The sequence below is a fragment of the Saccopteryx leptura genome, chromosome 6 (assembly GCF_036850995.1).
Source record: "Saccopteryx leptura isolate mSacLep1 chromosome 6, mSacLep1_pri_phased_curated, whole genome shotgun sequence".
In the NCBI taxonomy this organism is placed as follows: Eukaryota; Metazoa; Chordata; class Mammalia; order Chiroptera; family Emballonuridae; genus Saccopteryx; species Saccopteryx leptura.
This window is the reverse complement of record NC_089508.1, coordinates 133,585,554-133,604,724: the sequence shown is the minus strand read 5'-3', so window position 1 is coordinate 133,604,724 and position 19,171 is coordinate 133,585,554. Positions and strand designations below refer to the sequence as shown.

General features: G+C 39.5%; 1 protein-coding gene across 1 annotated transcript in view; it reads right to left on the bottom strand.

Moving 5' to 3' along the window:
- MEIKIN (meiotic kinetochore factor) overlaps positions 1-19,171 on the bottom strand; it is a 134,549-nt gene that overhangs the window by 25,480 nt on the left and 89,898 nt on the right. The window contains exons 11-12 of the mRNA XM_066341743.1: positions 18,957-19,037; positions 11,583-11,702 (exon numbers count right to left, since the gene is read on the bottom strand). Coding sequence (XP_066197840.1) covers positions 11,583-11,702; positions 18,957-19,037 — 201 coding nt within the window. The remainder of the gene's footprint in view (positions 1-11,582; positions 11,703-18,956; positions 19,038-19,171) is intronic.

The window sequence follows — 19,171 nt, the reverse complement described above, 5'->3', positions numbered from 1 at the left end:
ATATACAAACAAATGAGAATGACAACATGACATATTAAAACTTCTGGGATGCAGTGAAAGTAGTAATAACAGGGAAATTAACATCATTACAGGCTTATATTAAGAAACAAGAGAGATCTCAAGTAATCAACCTAACATCCATCTTAAGGAACTCAAAAAAGAAGAATAAAGAAAATCGAAAGTCAGCAAAAGAAATAGTAAAAATTAGAGCAGAACTAAATGAAATAGTGAATAAAAAACTATAGAAAAAATTAATACAACAAAGAGCTGGTTCTTTGAAAAGATCAATAAAATTGACAAACCTCTGGCTAGACTCAATAAGAAAAAAAGGAAGGATTCATATAAACAAAATTCAAAATGAAAGAGCAGAAGTTACCACAGACATCATAGACATAAAAAGGATCATACCAAAATACTATGAAAGATATATGCCACCAAATTGAACAATCTAGAAGAAATGGATAAGTTCTTAGAACTATATAAATTTCCTAGACTGAGTCATGAAGAAGTGGAAAACCTAAATAGACCCAAATAAACCTAAATAAGCAGGGAGGAAAAAGAAACAATTATCAAAACACTCCCCCTAAATAAAAGTCCTGGACCAGGTGCTTCACTAGTGAATTCTACCAAACATTCAAAGTAGATTTGGTACCTATCCTTCTCAAAGTCTTCCAAAAAAATAGAAGAAGCAATACTCTCTAATGCATTTTATGAGGCCAACATAACCCTGATACCAAAACCTGGCAAGAACAACATTAAAAAAACCCACTACAGACCAATATATCTAATGAATACAGATGCAAAAATCCTAAACAAAATACTAGCAGATCAAATACAACAATACATAAATATAATACATTCACATCAAGTGGGATTCATAAGGATGGTTCAACATACATAAATCAATCAACATAATATACCACATCAAAAAAACCCGAAAGGCCCTGGCCAGTTGGCTTGGTGGTAGAGCCAACATAACATCGGCCTGGCGTGCGGAAGTCCCGGGTTCGATTCCCGGCCAGGGCACACAGGAGAGGCGCCCATCTGCTTCTCCACCCCTCCCCCTCTCCTTCCTCTCTGTTTCTCTCTGCCCCTCCCGCAGTCGAGGCTCCATTGGAGCAAAAGATGGCCTGGGCGCTGGGGATGGCTCCTTGGCCTCTGCCCCAGGCGCTAGAGTGGCTCTGGTCGTGACAGAGCGACGCCCCAGATGGGCAGAGCATCGCCCCCTGGTGGGCGTGCCGGGTGGATCCTGGTCGGGTGCATGCGGGAGTCTGTCTGACTGCCTCCCTGTTTCCAGCTTCAGAAAAATACAAAAAACAAAAAAAAAACCCCAAAAGACAAAAATTATACGATTCTATCAATAGATGCAGAAAAGGCATTTGATAAGATACAACATCCATTTATATTTAAATCACTCAGGAAAATAGGTATAGAAGGAAAGTACCTCAACATAATAAAGCCCACATATGACAAGTCATCAGCCAATATCATACTAAATGGTGAAAATCTGAAGATTTTCCCTCTAAAATCAGGAAAAAGACAAGGCTGTCCACTCTCTCCACTTTTATTCAATGTACTGCTCGAAGTCCTAACCAGAGCAATCCAGCAAAAGAAAGAAATAAAAGGAAAAGCCCTGGCCAGTTGGCTCAGTGGTAGGGCGTTGGCCTGGTGTGCAGGAGTCCCGGGTTTGATTCCTGGCCAGGGCACACAGGAGAAGCGCCCATCTGCTTCTTCATCCTTCCCCTTCTCCTTCCTCTCTGTCTCTCTCTTCCCCTCCCACAGCCGAGGCTCCATTGGAGCAAAGTTGGCCCGGGCGCTGGGGATGGCTCCATGGCCTCTGCCTCAGGCACTAGAGTGGTTCTAGTCACAACGGAGCAATGCCCCAGATGGGCAGAGCATCGCCCCCTGGTGGGCATGCCGGGTGGATCCCAGTCGGGCGCATGTGGGAGTCTGTCTGACTGCCTCCCCATTTCCAACTTCAGAAAAATACAAAAAAAAAAAAAAAAAAAGGCAACCCTATTGGGAAAGAAGAAGTAAGTAAAGTGATCACTTTTTGTAGATGACATGATCTTGTATATAGAAAACTCTAAAGACTCCATCAAAAAACTACTAGAAACAATAAAATAAAGTTGCAGGATACAAAATCAACATACAAAAGTCTACTGCTTTCCTATATATCAACAATGAAATATCAGTAAATGAACTAAAAAAACCAATTTGTTTTACAATTGCAACAAGAACAACAAAATACCAAGGAATAAACTTAACAAAGTTTGTGAAGGACCTATATACTGAAAACTACAAAGCATTACTGAAAGAAACTGAAAGACAAAATGAAATGGAAAAATATTCCAATATCATGAATCAGAAGAATCTATGTAGTTAAAATGGCCATATTACCCAAAGCAATATACAAAATGCAACCCACATCAAAATCCCAATGTCATTTTTTAAAGAAATAGAACAACAAAAAAAATCACCAGGTTTGTTTAGGACCATAAAATATCCCATATAGCCAAAACAATCCTGAGAAAATGAATGAGCTGGAGGTATCATCCTACATGACTTCAAATGATACAATAGAGCCCTGATAATCAAAACAGCATGGTATTGGTAGAAAAACAGACATACAGACCAATGGAACAGAATCAAGAGCCCAGAAATAAAACCACATATATATGGACAAATTATCTTTGACAGAGAAACCAAAAACATACATTGGAGAAAAAAAAGTCTCTTCAATAAATGGTGCTGGGAAAACTGGAAAGCCACATGCAAAAAAAATGAAACTTGACCACATTTTGTCCTCTGCACAAAATTAATTCAAAATGGATCAAAGACCTAAATATAAGACCTGAAACAATAAATTACACAGAAAAAAATGTAAGTACTAAACTTATGGACTTTAATCTTAGAGTGGATTTTATGAATTTGACCCCAAGGCAAAGAAAGTAAAGGCAAAAACAAATGAATGGAACTATATCAAACTAAAAAGCTCTGTACAACAAAAGAAACCAACAAAAAACCAAAAAGTCAGACATCCAAATGGGAGATGATATTTATAAACAACAGCTCTGATAAGGGGTTAATATCCAATATATATAAAGAACTCACAAAGTTCAGCAATTAACAAGTAAAAAATCCAATTATAAAATGGGAAAGACCTGGCTTCTGGTGGGACAGTGGATAAAACATTGACCTGGAACGCTGAGGTCGCCAGTTTGAACCCCTAGGCTTGCCTAGTCAAGGTACATACAACACACAATGAATAACTAAAGTGAAGCAACTATTTGATACTTCTCACTCCCTGTCCCTCCCTCTTTCTCCTCTCAATAAATAAAATCTTTAAAAATAAAAAATTAAAAAAAAAATTTTTTAAATGGGGAGAGGACCTGTAGAGACACTTCTCCCAGGAAGAAATACAAATGGCCAACAGGTATATGAAAAGATGCTCATCTTCATTAGCTAGTAGAGAAATGCAAATCAAAACTACAATGAGATACTACCTCACACCCATTAGATTGGCTATTATCAACAAGACAAGTAATAACAAGTGTTGGAGAAGCTGTGGAAAAAAGGTATCCTCATTCATTGCTGGTGGGAATGTAAACTGGTACAGTCACCATGGAAGAAAGTATGATAGCTCCTCAAAAAATTAAGAACAGAACTATCATATGACCCAGCAATTCTCTAGTGGACATCTACACAAAATACTCGAAAACACTGGTATGAAAAGACACATGCAGCCCCATGTTCATTGCAGCATTATTCACAGTGACCAAGACATGGAAACAACCCAAGTGTCCCTCGGTAAAGGACTGGATAAAGAAGATGTGGTACATATATACAATGGACTACAACTCAGCCACAAGAAATGATGACACATTGCCAATTACAAAAACATGGATGGACCTTGCGAAAATTATACTGAGTTAAGTAAGTAAATCAGAAAAAGCTAAGAAGTATATGATTTCATACATAGGTGGGATATAAAAATAAGACTCATGGACATATAAAAATGTAAAGTGGTTACCAGGGGGAGGGGATGGAAAAAGAGGAGTAAAGAGGGACAAATATACTATGACAGAAAGTAATTTGACTTTGGGTGATAGGCACACAGTACAATCAACAGTTCAAATGCTATAGAAAGTTTTCCCTAAAACCTATGTACTCTTATTGATCAATGTCACCCCATTAAATTTAATTTTCTAAATAAAAAATATTATGACATAAATGCAAAATCTTCAATACAAGATTTGGAAGATAAAATTGAGGGACTCTTCTAGAGGGTAGAACAAAAGCATTAAGAGGTTTTTTTTAAAAAAGATAAGAAGATGGAGGGTCAGTATAGGAACTCCACTATCCAAATAATAGATGTTCCAAAAATAGGAGGAAAAACAGAGACCTACAACTTATTAATGAAATGATTTAAAAAATTTCCCCAAACCGAAGTGTGTGTGTTTCCAGATTAAAAGAATTTACCGAGCGGGCGGGCGGTCCACCGCGAGGCGAGCCACCGTCTGTCCCCGCCCCTTGCCTCTCAGTGCCCCCTCCATGCTCTTAGCTGAATGTCCCGCGGGGCCCAAAGCATTTACTTTGAAAAAATTAGTGTTCAAAGCAGGCCCGAAAAGAAATAAAATTAAAATAAAAAAAGAATTTACCATGTTCTAGCTTGATATACAAAGACCCATACCAAGGCACATTACCATGAAATTTTATAACACTGAAGATACAGAGAAAGAGAAGTTGATCATTGATAAAAGACTAGGAATTGGCATTTTGAAATAAAGGTGGAAGGGTAGAACTATAATAGTTAGGCTGGAAAACTAAGAAAAATTATTTGCAATCTAGAATTCTCTGGCTAACTTATCAATCACATATGAGAAAGGAAATAAAAAACAATTTCAGCCATGAAAAGGTCTCAAACAATTTTTATACCAATGTCTCCTTTTCTCAGGAACCTAAAGAATGATTAGGTCCACCAAAATAAGGCAGAAAGGGAAAGCTATGGGGGAAACAGAAGATACAACCCAGGAGAAAGTGAAAGTGAATTCTAGGATGATGGTACTGGGCGATCCCAAGATGTCACCAAGACCTACTTCTAGAGGGCAATACAGCACACTGTCTTAGAACAAGTCAGAAGGCTCCAGGAGAGATTTTAAAAATTATTATTGACTTAAGAGAAAGAAGAAGGGGGAGAAAGAGAGAGAATGCAAGAGAAATATTAATTTGTTTTTCACTTATTCGTGCATTCCCGTATGTGCCCTGACTAGGGATCAAACCTGAAATCTTTGCATATTGAGATGACACTCTATCCAAGTGAGCTAAATGGCCAGGGCCCAGGAGACACTTCTTTAGTAAGTTGAAATTCAGGAAAAACTTGATGCAACTGAAGATCTAGAGAGGCCATATAGATAATTGGCGAAGTTTAGGATTGATTAGACAGAAAAATAGAAAAACAAGTGTTATGGGTTGAATTGTATCCTCAAAAAAAGGGGGGGGGACCTGACCTGTGGTGGCGCAGTGGATAAAGCATTGACCTGGAAATGCTGAGGTCGCCGGTTCGAAACCCTGGGCTTGCCTGGTCAAGGCACATATGGGAGTTGATGCTTCCAGCTCCTCCCCCTTCTCTCTCTCTGTTTCTCTCTCTCCTTTCTAAAAATGAATAAATAAAATTTAAAAAAAAAGGGGGGGTATGTTGAAGTTCTAACCTCAGTACTTGTGAAGGTGACCTTATTTGAAAATAGCATGTTTGCAGATTTAATCAAATTTAGATAAAGCCATTGGGGCGGGCCTTATTCCAATATGACCAGACAGGTGTCCTTTTAAGAGGCACTTACAGAGAATGCCATATGAAGACAGAGACACACACAAGCACAGAATGAAGAAAGGCATATGAAGATAAAGGCAGAGATAAGAGTAATGCCTGGGGCTGACAGAAGCTAGAAGAGGCAAGGAAGATCCTCCCCTAAAGGATTCAGACACAACATGGCTAACACTTTGATTTCAGATTCCAACACTCACTGTGAAAGAGTCAATTTCTGTTGTTTTAAGAAGCCACCTACTTGATTACTGCAGCTCAAGGAAACCAATGCAACAAGTTAACAAGATAATTATTTACTCCTGCACACCACCCAGAAAAATAAAACCACATACAAGGAAAAGTGATCATAGTTCACCCTTTACCAAAATTGGGAAAATCTCCATTGATTTTAAGAATTATGAAACTGAATTGAGAAAAAAAACATTAAGTCTCAGTCTCATAAACTTCCATTTTCAGTGCCTGAAAAAAATAAAACGATTTCCTCTCTCATCTCCAGGGCTAACATTCAGCTGAGGTTCATACCGGTATCAGTTATTTACAGTCTGAGGTAGACCTGACTGGGCCAACATCTATTTTCATATATCAGAACCTGTACCTCTGCCTGAACCATTAAATATTTTGAAGATCAACCCTTTCCTAACTCAAAGGCTCAGTGCCTTTCCAGAATGAAAATTCTCTATATAGACTCAGGACAGCTATCTCAGCGGATAGAGCATTGGCCTGGTGTGTGAACATCCTTGATTCAATACCCAGTCAGGGCACACATGAGAAGTGACCATCTGCTTCTCTTCCCCTCCCTTTTCCTCTTTTCTCTCTCTTCCCCTCTTGCAGCCAGTGGTTTGACTGGTCCAAACATCAGGTGCAAGGATAGCTCGGTTGATTCAAGCATTGGCCCCAGATGGCGGTTGCCGGTGGATCCCGGTCAGAGTACATATGGGAATCTGTCTCCCCTCCTCTCGACTAAAAATAAATAAAATAAAAAGAAAAGTTTCTATATACGTAGCTGCTCTTTGAGACTGCTATGTTTTCTAGTATTTTGAAGGAAACATTTGGGAAGCTCTTTCAAAACACAGAAGAAAAGAACCAAAAGATGCAAAACAATGGGAGAAAGGATAGGTCAGTACAGACGACAAAAAAAAAAAAAAAAAGTTAAAAATTATGCATTTTAGGATATAGAATAAATAAAATTAAACAATAATCAGAGTTATATTAGAAATTGTTTGAACTAAAACGTTATCGTATAAGAGGACTGAAAGGCCTCAACATATTGCTAAAGCCCCTCAACTCAACCCTTTTCTCCTTCCAGTTTTATTGAAATATAATTGCATATTACACTGTATAAATTTAAGGTGTATAACATAATAACTTAACATAGTATATATTGTGAAATGATTACCCCACAAAGTTTAGTTAACATCCACTACATGAAATATTTACAAAAATATTCTTTTTTCCTTGTGATGAGAACTTTTAGTATTTATTCTCTTAGCAATTTTCAAATATACTTTACAGCACTGTTTCCTTCTCTTCTAATTTAAAAAGTACATTTAAGTATATCTTCAAAAGAAGGATGTATTCTGCTTACAAAGTGACCATTCTAATAAGTCTCATACCCACCTGACACCATACATAGTTATTGGAATATTATTGACTATATTCCCTATGCTGTACCTCACATCCCCATGACTGTTCTGTAACAACCAATTTGTACTTCTGAATTCCTTCACCTTTTTCATTCATTCCCCCAGCCATCCTTCCATCTGGCAACTGTCAAAATATTCTCTGTATCTATGAGTCTGTTTCTGTTCTTCTTGTTTGTTTTTTAGATTCAGTTGATAGATATGTAGTTATGGATATTTCATTGTTCATGCTTTTTACTTTTTTTCCTTCTTAAAGAAGATCCTTTAGCATTATATGTAATACTGGTTTGGTGGTGATAAACTCCTTAAGGCTTTTTATTGTCTGGCAAGCTTTCTATATGTCCTATTCTAAATGACAGCTTTGCTGGGTAGAGTAATCTTGGTTGTAGGTCCTTGCTTTTCATCACTTTGACTATTTCTTGCCAATCAGTCGTGGCCTATAAAAAAGTTTCTGTTGAGAAATCAGCTGATAGTCTTATGGGAGCTCCTTTGTAAAGAACTGATTTTCTCTTGCTGCTTTTAAGATTCTTGCTTTGTCTTCAACCTTTTGTATTTTAATTATGATGTATTTTGGTCTGGGCCTCTTTCATTTTATCTTGTTTGGGACTTTCTGTGCTTCCTGGACTTGTATGTTGATTTCCTTCACCAGATTAGGGATGTTTTCTGTCATTATTTTATGCAATAGGTTTTCAATTTCTTGCTCTCTCTCTTCTCCTTTTTGCACTCCCATGATACAATGTTGGTATGCATGAAGTTGTCCCAGAGGTTCCTTACACTATCTTCATTTTTACAGATTCTTTTTTTGTTGTTGTTGTTGTTCTGACTGGGTGTTTTTTGCTTTCTTATATTCTAAACTGCTAATTTGATTCTTGGCTTCATCTATTCTACTGTTGATCCCCTGTAAATTATTCTTCATTTTAGTTAGTGTATCCTTCATTACTGACTAGTTATTTTTTATGGCTTCTATGTCTTTTTTCATGCTGTTGAAGTTCACACTAAGTTCGTTGAGCATCCTTATAACCACTGTTTTGAACTCTGTATCTGGTCATTTGTTTTGCTTGCCTCCATTTTCACCAGTTCTTTTTCTGGAGATTTCTCCTGTTCTCTCATTTGGGACCTGTTTCTTTGTCTCTACATTTTGGCTGCTTCCCTGTGTTTGTTTCTATGTATTAGGCAGAGGTGCTATGTTTCCCAGACTTGCTACAGTGGCCTTATGTAGTAGGTGTCCTGTAGAGCCCTATGGTATAGCCTCACTGGTCATCTGAGCTGTGTGTTCCAGGTGCACCCTGTGTAGGCTGTGTGCACTATACTGTTATAGTTGAACCTGAACTGCTGCTGGCATCATTAGGAGGTATTGACTCCTAGGCTGATCAGTTGTGAGGACCCACTATGACTAACTACAGTGGAGGAGCTGCTGTGCATAAGTTGGCCCTACAGAGCTAGACTTGCTTCAGTGGAGATGATAGGGTTGTAATCCAGCATGGTATGGAGCTATCCACAAGGTGGAATGGCTCTGGAGCCTTCTGGGAGGTGCAAAGTCAGCCTTTGCCTGTGCCTTGCTTGGGGCCACCCAGCATGAGCTACAGTGCGATGTGTAGACGGCTGCTACTTGTACTAGGTTTAGAGGTGCCCAGGAGAGGAAGAACTGTGAACCAAGGCCATATACCACTAGTTCCAGGCCTAAGATGAGGGTTGCTGAATCCAGATGCTTCTTGTTTGAGAGATTTGAGGAAAATCTGAAGCATCAGCCAGACAAGCTATTCTTATGAAAAAGCCACTGGAAACAGCTTGGGTTGACCTGCAAGTTTGCTGGGGTGGGGTCTCAGGGAATCATCAGAGTGGGCAAACAGTGTGAGCCAGGTTGATGGAGTCTCAGATATAGCACCTGCTCGCTGCCTCTGTGGAGTGAGGGAGGGCTCATCAAAGGAACAATGGCCTCTTCCAGTAGGCCTGGCAGAAAGCTGCCTTTCCAGCTCTTGCTTTGATGCTGGACAATTCAGTTCCTCCCTGTACATCTCTGGTGCCTTTTTTTTTTTTCTGAAGTTGGAAATGGGGAGGCAGTCAGACAGACTCCCGCATGTGCCCGACCAGGATCCACCCGGCATGCCCACCAGGGGGCAATGCTCTGCCCATCTGGGGGGTTGCTCTGTTGCAACCAGAGCCATTCAAGCGCCTGAGCCAGAGGCCACAGAGCCATCCTCAGTGCCCGGGCCAACTTTGCTCCAATGGAGCCTCGGCTGCAGGAAGAGAAGACAGAGACAGAGAGGAAGGAGAGGGGGAGGGGTGGAGAAGCAGATGGGTGCTTCTCCTGTGTGCCCTGGCCGGGAATCAAACCCAGGACTCCTGCACGCCAGGCCGATGCTCTACCACTGAGCCAACCGGCCAGGGCCTCTGGTGCCTTTTAATTTGTTGCCTCTAGACTGGAGCTCAGAGGAAGCAAGTTTGAGTTAGTCCATGTGTGTGGCCCTTCTAGAGGAACTGCCTGGGACTCCAGCAGTCTCTGTCTCCTTAAGTCTTAATCCCCACTGGTTTTTATAGCCAGAAGTTATGGGGTCTTCTTTTTCTGGCTCTGGAATACTGGGCTAGGAGGCAGGGTGTGGGGCTGGGAGGACTCGCTCCTCAGGGGGAACATCAACAGCCGAGATATGCCTCCCAATTATAACCCACTACACGTGGGTATAGGACCAGTCTGTTCCATGTCTCTACCCCTCCTACCAGTCGTGATGTGGCTTCTTTAAATCCCTAGTTGTAGGACTTCCACTCAGTTTGATTTCAGGTGGTTCTGAATTTTGGTTGTTCTGTAGTTCAGTTGTAATTTTGATGTGGATGTGGGAGGATTAGAATACTGCATTTATTTACACTGCCATATTGAGGAAGTCCCTCTTTATTAAATGTTTGTTAGGATTCACCAGTGACACAGCTGTCTGGTCCTGTATTTTTGTTTGTTGGAAGATTTTTGATTATTGATTAAATCTCCTTGCCATTATTGGTTTGTTTAGATTTTCTATTTCTTCATGATTCAGCCTGGATAGGCTGTATTTTTCTAGGAATATTTCCATTTCTTCTAGGTTGTCCAATTTGGGGCATGTATTGTTCATAGTAGCCTTTTATGACCCTTTATGTTTCTGTGGTATCAGTTTTAATGTCTCCTCTTTCATTTCTAATTTTATTTTTTGAGTCTTCTCTTTCTTAGTAAGTATTGCTCAAGGTTTGTCTATTTTGTTTATCCATTCAAAAAGTAGCTCTTAGTTTCACTGATCTTTTCTTTTGACTTTTAGTCTATTTCATTTATTGCTGTCTGTTTTGTTATTATCCCTCCAAATGCCTCTAGTCTCAGCCATTTTCAATCTATTCTCTACCTCTGGAGCCAGAATAAACTGTATACAAAAACATCTGATATCATCTCCTGTTCATAATCCTTTATTGGCTCCCCTTAGGAAAAACTCCAAATTCTTTAATATGGATTATGAGACCCTATACTCTCTTGGCCCTGATTTATCTTTATAATTTTACCTCTATCCTTCTCCTCACCACCTGTATCCCCGCCATCACCCCAGAGTCACACTGAAAAGGTCTGGCTACACTAAACCATGACACAATCCTCAAGTTCTGCCTCTTTGTTTCTTTTTTTCTTTGCCTCTTCCTGTCTTACTCTATCTTTCTCTCTGTATCTCTGCCCTAGCTCACTGCTTTCTGGCTCTTTTCTGTCCCTTCTCTCTTCTGTTCTCCCTTTTTCTGCTCATCCCCTTTCTCTACTGCCACCCATACGCCTATGGCTCTTAGAGTCATTAGTTTTATGTATTCTTTATTAATAGAGCATAGCACTTTCACATAACACAATTTATATGTAAAGACAAAAACTGAGTTTTGGATCAAAGTAGGATAACATTATTTCCTCTAATTCTTTAATATCTCCTAGTCCTAAGGATATAAAATGTTTTGGCCGTGGCATCAAATATCCCTTGTTTGGAATTATAACTGATAACTGATTCCACATGTACATGATAATAACCTTAACTGAGTTACATATTTTTAACAGTATCTCATATACAAAGTATCTATCTAATATAATAGTAAGTATTTCTTTTGGCAATTGAACGGAAAATTGAAAATACTACCTCATTTGAAAAATGTCCTTGCAAACTTGATACCAGAACAATTTCATCTGAATTAACACAGTTGCTGACATTTGGAAATAGGTCCTCCAAAGATGCTTTTTGTACTGAGGACAGATCCATCTATAAAAGAAAAAAATTACTCTTTTGTAAAAGTTAAATGTTGCAAAACCAACTAATTATAAGTAATTAAAAGAAAGTTAAAACATACTATTTCATTAGAAGCATTTTCTGGTGAACTTGACATAATAACTTTATCTAAATTAATATAATTGCTGACAATTTTGAAAACAATTCTTCAAAAGATGCACGTTTTACTGGGGACAAGTCAATCTATAAAGATTATAATAACACTTGGAAACTAATTAGCACATTATTAAATAACGAATGGGTTAACATTGAGATTAAAGAAGAAATTTAAAAATTCCTAGAAACAAACGATAATGAGCATACATCAACTCAAAATTTAGGGGACACAGCAAAAGCAGTCCTGAGAGGGAAGTTTATAGCATTACAGGCATACCTCAAGAAGCTAAAAAAAGCTCAAATAAACAACTTAACCCTGCATCTAAAAGAACTAGAAAAAGAACAGCAAGTAAAGCCCAGAGCTAGTAGAAGGAAGGAAATAATAAAGATCAGAGCAGAAATAAATGACATAGAGGCTAAAGAAATAATACGGAGGATCAATGAAACCAGGAGCTGGTTCTTTGAAAAGGTAAACAAGATCGATGAACCTTTAACGAGACTAACCAAGAAAAAAAGAGAGAGGACTCAAATAAATAAAATTAGAAACGAGAGTGGAGAAATAACAACTGACACAACAGAAATACAAAATATTGTAAGAAAATACTATGAAAAACTGTATGCCAAAAAACTAGACAACCTAGATGAAATGGACAAATTCCTTAAATCATATAATCTTCCAAAAATCAATCTGGAAGAATCAGAAAACCTAAACAGACCAATTACAACAAATGAGATTAAAACAGCTATCAAAAAACTCCCAAAAAAGAAAAGTCCTGGGCCTGATGGCTTCACAAGTGAATTCTACCAAATATTCAAAGAAGAACTAACTCCTATCCTTCTCAAGCTATTTCAAAAAATTCAAGAGGAAGGAAGACTTCCAAACTCCTTTTATGAGGCGAGCATAATTCTGATTCCAAAACCAGGCAAAGACAACACAAAAAAAGAAAATTATAGGCCAATATCCCTGATGAACTTAGATGCAAAAATCCTCAACAAAATATTAGCAAACCGGATCCAGCAATATATGAAAAAAATCATACACCATGATCAAGTGGGATTTATTCTATGGAGGCAAGGCTGGTACAATATTCACAAATCAATCAATGTAATTCATCACATAAGCAAAAGGAAGGAGAAAAACCACATGATAATTTCAATAGATGCAGAAAAAGCATTTGATAAAGTCCAGCACCCATTCATGATCAAAACTCTCAGCAAAGTGGGAATACAGGGAACATACCTCAACATGATAAAAGCCATCTATGAGAAACCCACAGCCAACATCATACTCAATGGGCAAAAATTAAAAGCAATCCCCTTAAGATCAGGAACAAGGGCAGCAATCCCCTTTCACCACTCTTATTCAACATAGTTCTGGAAGTCCTAGCCACAGCAATCAGACAAGAAAAAGAAATAAAAGGCATCCAAATTGGAAAGAAGAAGTAAAACTATCATTATTTGTAGATAATACGATATTGTATATAGAAAACCCTAAAGTCTCAGTCAAAAAACTACTAGACCTGATAAATGAATTCGGCAAGGTGGCAGGACATAAAATCAATACTCAGAAATCAGAGGCATTTTTATACACTAATAATGAACTGTCAGAAAGAGAAATCAAGGAATCAATCCCCTTTACCATTGCAACCAAAAAAATAAAGTACCTAGGAATAAATCTAACCAAGGAGATTAAAGACTTGTTCTTGGAAAATTATAAAACATTGATATAAGAAATCAGGGAAGATACGAATAAGTGGAGACATTCGTATATAGACATTTTAATGATGTTTATTCTTCTTGCTCATGGTTAGGAAGAATAAACATCATTAAAATGTCTATATTACCCACAGCAATTTATAAATTCAATGCAATACCGATTAAAATAACAATGACTTACTTCAAAGATAAAGAACACATATTCCAAAAATTTATATGGAACCAAAAAAGAACATGAATAGCCTCAGCAATCTTGAAAAGGAAGAATAAAGCGGGAGGTATCACACTTCCAGATATCAAGTTATATTATAAGGCCATTGTACTCAAAACAGCATGGTACTGGCATAAGAACAGGCACATAGATCAATGGAACAGAACAGAGAACCCAGAAATAAACCCACAGCTCTATGGACAACTGACATTTGACAAAAGAGGTAAGAAAATACAATAGAGTAAAGACAGCTTCTTCAACAAATGGTGTTGGGAAATTGGACAGCTACCTGCAAAAAAAAGAAACTAGATCACCAACTTACACCACTCACAAAAATAAACTCAAAATGGATAAAAGACTTAAATGTAGGCCGTGAAACCATAAGCATCTTAGAAGAAAACATAGGCAGTAAGCTCTCTGACTTCTCTTGCAGCAATATATTTGCCGATTTGTCTCCACAGGCAAGTGAAATAAAAGACAGAATAAACAAATGGGACTTTATCAAACTAAAAAGATTCTGCACAGCTAAAGACAATAAGAACAGAATAAAAAGACAAACTACACAATGGGAGAATATATTTGACATTGCGTCTGATAAGGGGTTAATAACAAAATTTATAAAGAACTTGTAAAATTTAATACCAGAAAGACAAACAATCCAATCCAAAAATGGGCAAAAGAAATGAATAGACACTTCTCCAAAGAGGACACACAGATGGCCAATAGACATATGAAAAAATGTTCAACATCATTAATGATTAGAGAAATGCAAATTAAAACCACAATGAGCCCTGGCCGGTTGGCTCAGTGGTAGAGCGTTGGCCTGGCGTGCGGGGGACCCGGGTTGGATTCCTGGCCAGGGCACATAGGAGAAGCGCCCATTTGCTTCTCCACCCCCCCCCCCTCCTTCCTCTCTGTCTCTCTCTTCCCCTCCCGCAGCCAAGGCTCCATTGGAACAAAGATGGCCCAGGCGCTGGGGATGGCTCCTTGGCCTCTGCCCCAGGTGCTAGAGTTGCTCTGGTCGCGGCAGAGCGACGCCCCGGAGTGGCAGAGCATCGCCTCCTGGTGGGCAGAGCATCGCCCCTGGTGGGCGTGCCGGGTGGATCCCGGTCGGGAGCATGCGGGAGTCTGTCTGGCTGTCTCTCTCCATTTCCAGCTTCAGAAAAATACAAAAAACAAAACAAAACAAAAAAAACACCACAATGAGATATCACCTCACACAAGTCAGAATGGCGCTCATCAATAAAACAACACAGAATAAGTGCTGGCGAGGATGTGGAGAAAAGGAAACCCTCCTGCACTGCTGGTGGGAATGCAGACTGGTGCAGCCACTGTGGAAAACAATATGGAGATTCCTCAAGAAATTAAAAATAGAACTGCCTTTTGACCCAGCTATACCACTGTTAGGAATATACCCCAAGAACACCATAGCACTGTTTGAAAAGAAGAAATGCACCCCCATGTTTATGGCAGCATTGTTCACAATAGCAAAGATCTGGAAACAGCCCAAGTGTCCATCAGAGGACGAGTGGATTAAAAAGCTTTGGTATATATATACTATGGAATACTACTCAGCCATACGAAATGATGACATAGGATCTTTTACAACAACATGGATGGGCCTTGATAACATTATACTGAGCGAAAGAAGTAAATCAGAAAAAACTAAGAACTATATGATTCCATACATAGGTGGGACATAAAGATGAGACTCAGAGACATGGACAACAGTGTTGGGGTTACAGGGTGGGGGGAGGAGAGGGAGGGGATTGGGGGAGGGGAGGGGCACAAAGACCATGGCTTTTCAGCATTTGCCATATTCCCCCCTTAATCTATAGACAGACAGCAAATATTTACTTATGGTGTTTCCACTATAAAGACTGCTGTCTTAGGGACAAATGCTGATGAACCATTTCAGCAGTTCCTCCTTCTTCAAAGACTTATATGTCAACATAGAGCTCCATGTTTCATAGGACATACTCAAGCTCACTCCATGCTCCCTGGAGCTTTAGCACAAGGGAATGCCCTTTTTTTTTTTTCTTTCTTTCTTCTTCTTTTTTTTTTTTGTTGTATTTTTTCTTTTATTTATTTATTTTTTGAATTTTTCTGAAGATGGAAATGGGGAGGCAGTCAGATAGACTCCCGCATGTGCCTGACCGGGATCCGCCTGGCATGCCTACCAGGGTGCAATGCTCTGCCCATCTGGGGTGTTCCTCTGTTGCAACCAGAGCCATTCTAGCGCCTGAGGCGGAGGCCATGGGCCATCCTTAGTGCCCGGGGTGGCTTTGCTTGGGTGGAGCCTTGGCTGCGGGAGGGGAAGAAAGAGACAGAGAGGAAGGGGAGGGGGAGGGGTGCAGAAGTAGATGGGCACTTCTTCTGTGTGCTCTGACTGGGAATCGAGCCCGGGAATCCTGCACACCAGGCCAATGCTCTACCACTGAGCCAACCGGCCATGGCCTAGGAATGCCCTTGTTGATCAAGCTACCCAAAAGAAAATTATATGGAGCAACCATGACAGACCGAGCAAGTCAGTCTCATACTATTCATCACCAGAACGCTGCAGCCCGGTGTAAACAGTTTCAACTTTCTCGGGAAGCAGCATGGCAGATTGGGAAATCCTGTCCAAGGGGTCCTATACTGCCCCTTTATTTGGAGTTAACCCTCAAGGACCCATACCAGGACAACTTTGGCAGATGGATGTTACTCATATACCTTCATTTGGCATACAGTCGTATGTCCACATTACAGTGGATACATATTCCGGATCTATAGTAACCTCTGTCAGAACAGGAGAGGCTGCTAAGCATGTTATAGCTCATTGTTTGTATGCATTGTTCTATTATTGGATTTCCTAAACTGGCTAAACTGAAAATGCTCCTGCATATGGAGCAAAAGCATTTACTGTATTTTGTCATGCTTACAATCTTTAAAGTTAAGGTATTATTAAAGTGTACTCAGCAAACATTTTAAGGTCAATTTAAAAAAAAAATTTAAAAGGGGGTAGTCATATCCTGGAACTCCTACGGGTCTACCATATCATGCTTCTTACTTAAAAAAAATTTTTTTTACATTTCTTTTGGATGCAGATGAACAGGAGACACCAAATCTTTTTGCCTGCAAACTACTACCTTCTTTATTAGATCCAGCTAATAACACTGTTTTGTCTTTTTCCAAATAGCTTCAGATATATGGAAAAGATTTATATAGCTGGATGGGGATCCTCAAACCCCTCAGCAAGATCTTCTGAGCATGGCTTTTAAGATACCTAGAGGCAGATAAAGCCCAATAGAGATCAGGGGAACTACCAGCTTTTAGGATACACCCTTAAAGGCTCCAATGCCCCAAAGGGGTCTCATAGGATGCCATCTGGGTCCTGCTTCAATAGTGGAAAGGAAGGTCATTGAGCTAAAGCCTGCCAGGCTTACATGCCTCTGCTGTGAGGAAACAGGGACACTGGAAGGTAGGCTTCCCCCTCGCTCCTCTAAGGGAGGGTTCAGTCTCTTCCAGCCCTGCTCCAGCCACCTATGATCTAACCTTGCCCAGAATGCTGGGGTTAGCCACTGAAGGCTGAAGGTGCCCAGGGCCGTCAGCCCCATCTACGACACTGTGGACGAGCCTAGGGTATTTCTTCTAAGAAGCAGGTAAACTGATCTCATTTGCACAAGGGCCACTTAACTATGTTTTGCCTGAATAGTCAGATTTTTTATTCTTCCCTCGAAGATCTCTGTTGTGGGTGTTGATAGTCCTATTTTCTGCTGCTTTGCTTAATATATAGTGTTTCCTTTATCCCTCCTACCTCAGTGCCCCACTCATATTTCCGACTGGGACCTACTCCTAATTTAGAGCTCTCTTTCCCCCTTTTGCCAACTTCTATTATGAATCTACCTTTGCCACCCAGCTTAGTGTATCCCAAGGTTCTCTTTACCATGCCACAGTCGCAGAGCTCCAGGGAAAAGCAACCTGGTCTCATCTCTCCAGGCAGAGGAGAACAGAAGCTCCATATCCACACACACTGCAAATGGCTTTTCCAGTCTACCTGAATCATTACCAGCTAGAAGCAGCGGTCATTGGGACTTGACATAAGCTGCAAAGTATAGAATGGTGACAACAATTCCAGTGCCATGAGGACTTTTCCTGGATGTGGACTTTTCCTGGACTCCTGCTTTCTGTGACAGCTCCTAAGAGACTGAACTGTGGTTGGGTTGCATTTTTCAGGAATTTGGCATGGTGATGGGGCCAACTTGGACTTGGTGAACATGTTAAGGACACTACTCTTCTATGGATTCTTGCTGTATTGGCCAAGAGTTTGCTTAAAGGCTTTTAATCACTGTAAAAAAAAATAGAAGACTGGATAAAGAAGATGGGGCACATATACACCATGGTATACTATTCAGCTAGAAGAAATGATGACATCGGATCACTTACAGCAGAATGGTGGAATCTTGATAACATTATGCAGAGTGAAGTAAGTGAATCAGAAAAAAACAAGAACTGCAGGATTCCATACATTGGTGGGACATAAAAATGAGACTAAGAGACATGGACAGGCGTGGGGTGGTTACAGGGGGTGGGGGAAGGGGAGGAGAGAGAGGGGGAGGGGGAGGGGGAGGGGTACAAAGAAAACTGGATAGATAGAGGGTGACGGAGGACAATCTCTCTTTGGGTGAGGGGTATGCAACAGAACTAAATGACAAGATAACCTGGAAATGTTTTCTTTGAATATATGTACCCTGATTTATTGATGTCACCCCATTAAAATAAAAATTTATTTATAAAAAAAAGATTATAATACTTTGTAGCTTTAAAGTTATTATTTAAATAGGTATTTTTTTAGCTATAGCATCATGTAATTTTTCCTATTCCTCATCCAATTAATATTTATAAGGGACTTATTAACTGAAATCCATCTACTCTTTCTGTGAGTTTCAAGACTGAGACTGACAGTCAAAGAAAGAGAGTCAGATACAGAAAAGGACAGAGAAAGAAAGTGATCAAGATAGGTTAGTGCGTCAGTATTCTAATCCTTTTCTTTCTTTTATGTATAGCAATATACAGAGCACTTCCACTGAACGTGTGTTCATTCAAAATAAAAATAAAAATATTATTCTCTATATGCTATATTCCCCTGGTGTGACAGAAACAGAACAACAGGAAGGAAGGGGAGCCAGAAAATAGATACTACAAGTGCAAATACTAATACTTACCTCTAAACCAGCTGTTTGCGAAGTTGGAGTACTTGTTAACAGGTACCTGCTTTTCTTACCAGCAGTAGTGGGATTTGTGTTCTATCAATGTTTTGTGAAATAGTGAATTAAACAACAGAAAGAAATAAACTACTTTAATACCATAAAAACACAACTTAAAATGAGTAGACTAAATCATAATGTTCCATACTAATAACATTTTAATCTTCTAATTA